Here is a 5,485-nt window from a genome sequence, read left to right as displayed (position 1 = left end):
AGCGCCATAAATTGTATTCACTCTGAAAACGGGAAGTGGAAAGTAGTAAGCTTCGAGACTTCTTCATCTTTCTTGGAGGAGAAAAGATGAGAGTTGATTACGAACTAACTACTTCGTGACGGCCTGTCGTAATTTAGATCCCTGTTATTAGCAGTACATTATACAGACAGAAAGTAAACGTATCAGAATCTTATTCCAATTTCCCCCAATAACTAACCATACCAGTAATATCTCTTCGTTCCACACATCCCTGAATCGTCTGCTCTGTAATTTCAGCAGGAAATTCTTTATTCCTTATACCTGTTCTGACTAACAGTATTGGATGTGAAAGGAAGAAAACCATTCCCTTTTCCACAGGCCCAGACTGAAGTGCTGAGTGCCTGAAGTATATTGTTTCATCTAGAGCCCACATCTGCATTTAGGTTTCTTGTTTTATTCTTTGAATTCATCGTGATCGCCATCTGTAATGTATTTCAATGCGCCAAAGTATTCTTTATCTCAATTCTCATTTAACAGCACAGCAAGTATACATCCGAATCCCGAAACGATGATCCTTATTTACAAAGCATATTCCATAACTACCTATTTGTAAAGGTTCCATGACAGTTAATAAGATGCCACTCCCAGATGGTTAGATTCTGGCACTGAACATTTCATTTTTGTCTATCATTAACAACTATACTTCTCTTCAACAGAAAGCCAAATAATTGCAAAAAAGGAAATACTTTCTGAAATACAGGTGCTTTACACTAAGAAACCATATACCAGAATATAAACAGAAAGAAACATATATAAGCTCGGTAAACGTTAATGTTACGCATCACTGTAATTTAGGATTGAGCCTGAGAGCTGGCAGGGGGGCAAGGCTTCAAGAAAAGGAAATCGCTTTTAGCTGATTCTGGAGAGAGACAGACCGAGTATTGTGGCAGTCCTGGCATGCAGACGACCTGATCAGTACCGGGATAGCGTAAAGTTTCCTCCATTGCAGATCTTCTATTAAATGTGTCTTGCATATCTCCACGTTTGTAGTAATAACTGGGGGAAGTACACTCTTGGGATTTATTTCTGTCCTGTTTACACTTGATCCCGATCAACACAATGATAATCAGAAGAAAGACAATAGATGTGCAACTGAAAATAACCAATAAATAAAGATTTATCTCAGATAAGTATTCGGGGTTCTTCACTATATTACTGTTTTTAGTGAGAGTTTCACTGGTATTCTGAAAAATTGTAATGTGAAGAGTAACCGTACTAGATAGGCTTGGCTGTCCATTGTCTTTCACCAAGATGACTAAAGTTTGTGTGGTGAGATCAGCCTCCACGATCTTGCGTTGTGTTCTGATTTCACCAGATGTTTGACCAATGATAAATAAACTGGGATCAGTAGATTTTACCATGCGGTAACCCAGCCGCGCGTTCTGACCAGAATCTACATCTGTGGATATTATCTTGGTGACCAAGTACCCCTGACCTGCTGATTGGGGAAGGATTTCCACGGCTGCTGATCCACTCTGTTCTGAAGGTGAAACAATCACTGGCGCATTGTCATTTTGATCCAGGATGATGACATTCACAGTAGCGCTGCTGCTCAGTGGGGGCACTCCAGCGTCACGGGCTTGCACATGGATCTGAAAACGTTTCAGTTCCTCATAGTCAAAAGAGCGCAGGGCGTAAATGGTGCCGTTCATGGAGTTAATCCTGAGGTATGTTGACACTTGGAAGTTTTGGAGATGATTGTCCAGAATGGAGTACGATACATAAGAATTCTGCTCCAGATCAGGATCGGATGCTGTCACTGTGAAAATAGAAGCGCCAGGAGCATTATTTTCGGCCACATATACGTTATAAGAATGTTCAGCAAAGCGTGGGACGTTATCATTTATATCAGTAACTGTAATATAGATGGTTTTATTTGTTGACAGGAAAGGTGACCCAGAATCCCAGGCTGAAACGTGTATTGAATACTCGGACTCCGTTTCACGGTCCAACCTTTCACTTGTAATTAACTTATAATTAGTTGATGACGTTTGCAGCCTAAAAGGGACGTCCTTTGGTATCTTGCAGCTAACTTGTCCATTCTGTCCAGAGTCACGATCAATAACATTGATTAATGTTACGAAAGATCCAGGTGGAGCATTTTCCGGAATTTGATTCGTGATTGACGTCACTTTTATCTCGGGTGCGTTATCATTAACGTCAATAACTTTAATCAACACTTTGGTGTATCCTGTAATCGGAGGAGACCCGTGGTCAACAGCCTGAATATCGAGTGAATAACTGTTTGTTCCTTCAAAATCTAAAGGCCCTTCAACTTCAATCTCTCCAGTTTCTGGGACCAAAATGAACACACCATGCACTCTTTGTGAAGTAAGTCCACTAAAAGAATATGTCAAATCAGCATTCAGCCCTTCGTCCAAATCATTTGCTTTAACTTTCATCACCAAACTGCTTTTAGGTGCTTTTTCACTTATACTAACTTTGTAAACATCTTTCTCGAATACAGGTGGATTATCATTGATATCGACTACGTTAATGAAAATCCGGGCCGTTCCTGATCTCTGAGGGATTCCGCCATCCGTAGCCGTAAGCACCAGCTGAAAAGATGACAGTAGTTCTCGATCTAAATATTTCTCTAACAGCAACTCGGCAATTACAATGCCCTCATCGGTTCTCCGTGATTTTAGACTAAAGTACTCACTCGAACTGATTGCGTAGTCGACAACATTATTTATTCCAATGTCGGGGTCTTCGGCGTTCTCGAGAGGGAATCGTACTCCAGGTGGAATGGCTTCGGATATCTGCAAGTCAATGCGGCTCTCCCGGAAGGTGGGTGAGTTGTCATTCACATCAAGAATCACCAATTCCCCGTGAAACACCTCCAACGGATCTTCTAGCATTATTTCGAATGGGATAGTGCATTTATCCGTTTGCCCACAAATACGTTCCCGGTCGATTGTTTCACGAATAGACAAAACCCCATTATCAAAACTAACCTTCATGTACCGCCCTCCGTCATCAGAGCTCAGTCGAAATTTACGAGCTGACAATTGCAGAGTATTCAATCCCAAATCTTCAGCGATATTCCCAACAAATGACCCTTCTTTCATTTCCTCAGGAATAGAATAGCTAATATGCCCTGAAATTAGATCCAGAGAACATACGATAAAAATGGAAGCAATTGCAGTGAAGCTTAACCTCGATACGCAGGCCATTGTTCCGCATTCGATTAAATTATAAAACCTGGCCTTCATTTATCCGTAACACTGCCTTTGTTACGAAATGCAAACACACGCAGATAAAGACATAATCTAAGCAGGCAGGATATTCTTCTGCTTCTGCCTCACTCCATAATCCAAATGCTCGCAACGATCCTCTTTTTTGTCGACTCTGTTCTTTTATTCAGACTGCAGGAGGGGCAATGGATCTTTCTGCCTATTTGAGATTCTCATTGGTACACAGCGACACAACCAGTTCCTTTCGACAATTACAACAACAATTCTTAAAGCTGTACTGTTACTCTAAAAAATTAATGGTGTACAACCATAAAATGTTCTTGCAGAGAAAAATGTTCTAATGGGTATTACGTTCAGCATTTAATCCGTCAGTTATAACAATAACGTTATGTTGCCATATCGGAGGTAACTTCAGCACGACCGACTAACTCACTATGCATGCCATGAGGAACAAATAGGTTCCATCAATATTTTTATGAAACAATGAGATTAATTATTTGGTTGCTCCTCCTATCCCACCATGAGAGTTGATTTGTTCAGTTAATCAGTGAGATGAGCTGCACCAAGGAACTATGCTAGAGAGTTGTCTTCGTGGAAAGGCTGGTGTAGTTCCACTCTCCCGAAATAATAACACTTTTCAATCTACTATTTAGAAAAAAAAGACTACTGGGTTACAAGGGCACGTCTGTTAGACCCTAGCAATTTCCAGTATATTTGAAAATAGATTTTGTTGTTGTTATTATTATTATTAAAACATTTCTAATTTTATTTTTCCTCAGTTTCAGCTAGTAAAACCTGATGTACGGGCACATCAAAGCACACCCATTTCTCAATTACTACGAACTTCCAGGCATTTATACTGTTTTATATTGTGACATTCTGGAGATTTATATAGATATTGTCGTATAGATATAGATAACTATTTAATGCTTTGCAATGATGCTAGAGTATTCCAATTTCACTTTTTGTAATTCAGCACATATTTGGTGTTATTCAATTATTAATATATGTATGTTATGTGTGTTTCAAATGGTTATATTTATTAAGTAAGTTGTTCTTGCTGGCTTATCCTGTAACTTTGTATCTGGACAGTTATTATGGTTTGTTCTATCTGTAATATATTTTGCAGTACTCATAACTGTAAAACTTAATAAGGCTTATATTTATAGTACGGTATGGTGTCTTTTCTAAATGCGTATCTTAAAAGAAATTTTTGGTGAATGATGATTGTACCTGTGTAATCGGACCGAGATATATTGTTTTAGGATCCTGTAATGTACTGGATTGTTTCTGGGTGCTCTTGGGATTTTTTTTTTTGCAATTGCCCAATTGAAATTCTTTGTATTTTATAATATTTTATTGAAGTTCTTGTGTCATTTGCGTGGTCCTGTATTGCTAAGGAACACCTCTTTTTCTGGCGAGACATCTCCAACTCAGAAACATGCGTTCGATACTTACTTGTCGACATCTTGTCAGCTCAGCTCGTGCGGTTGGATTTCTTCCATGGAGGTAATGTTCTTCTTTTGGTTAACTTTTACATCTGCAGTGATAGCTTCTTCAATATTCTGCGTTGTGTTTTCATCGAAGTTTAGAGGGGTGTGCTTCTTATCGGAATTGCATACACACAAATAGAGTTCTGAAACAATTACTACTATTACTACTAATTATTATTATTGCACTTATACTTATTTTCAGCTCAAGCTGGAAAAAACACGAGAGGCATAGGGATAAATCATGCTCTTCCATTGGTAAGTATTTTCTTCTATATGCTTGTATTGCTGTTATTATTATTAACCTAATCAACTGATTCGAACATAACGTTATTGATTTCACCAATTGTTGAAGCAGTTTCGCGTTTACATGACAGGTTCATATAAGTTGAACAATCAGCGTGTGGAGTGCGTGAAAGGGCCAGGACGGAGACTCAGATTTTAAAGCAGAGTTTCGTGACAGTTTCGCTGAGTTGTGGAACGATGAATCAACAAGAGGGATTCATTATATGGGGCCGATAGAAGTTATTCAAGTGGCTTTGGCTCATCAGACTTGAGGGAGGTAAGCGTTTCGTTAGTTACTCTCTCTCTGCGTTCGTATCTGCTCATTTCTCGTCTTTTACCAGGGCAGTTTTGTGTACAATGCATGGGATGTGGGAAGTCCAGGAAAATTCCATTCTGCACTTGATCCCCATTTCTGTAACGATATTTGCCAAAAGTCTTCTCTGATATGAAACCGAATATCACTGCGTATAAAAT

General features: G+C 39.1%; 1 protein-coding gene across 1 annotated transcript; it reads right to left on the bottom strand.

Annotated features, from left to right (window-relative positions):
* Positions 1–485: 485 nt before the first annotated feature.
* Positions 486–3,215, bottom strand: LOC132405552 (protocadherin gamma-C5-like). The gene has a single exon (XM_059990451.1). It carries the CDS (start codon positions 3,213–3,215, stop codon positions 831–833), a length of 2,385 nt encoding a protein of 794 aa, XP_059846434.1. The 3' UTR covers positions 486–830.
* Between the last annotated feature and the right edge of the window lie 2,270 nt (positions 3,216–5,485).

Source organism: Hypanus sabinus, chromosome 15 (genome assembly GCF_030144855.1).
Source record: "Hypanus sabinus isolate sHypSab1 chromosome 15, sHypSab1.hap1, whole genome shotgun sequence".
In the NCBI taxonomy this organism is placed as follows: Eukaryota; Metazoa; Chordata; class Chondrichthyes; order Myliobatiformes; family Dasyatidae; genus Hypanus; species Hypanus sabinus.
Note: the sequence above shows the minus strand (reverse complement) of the source record. Positions and strands in the feature narration are given on the sequence as shown.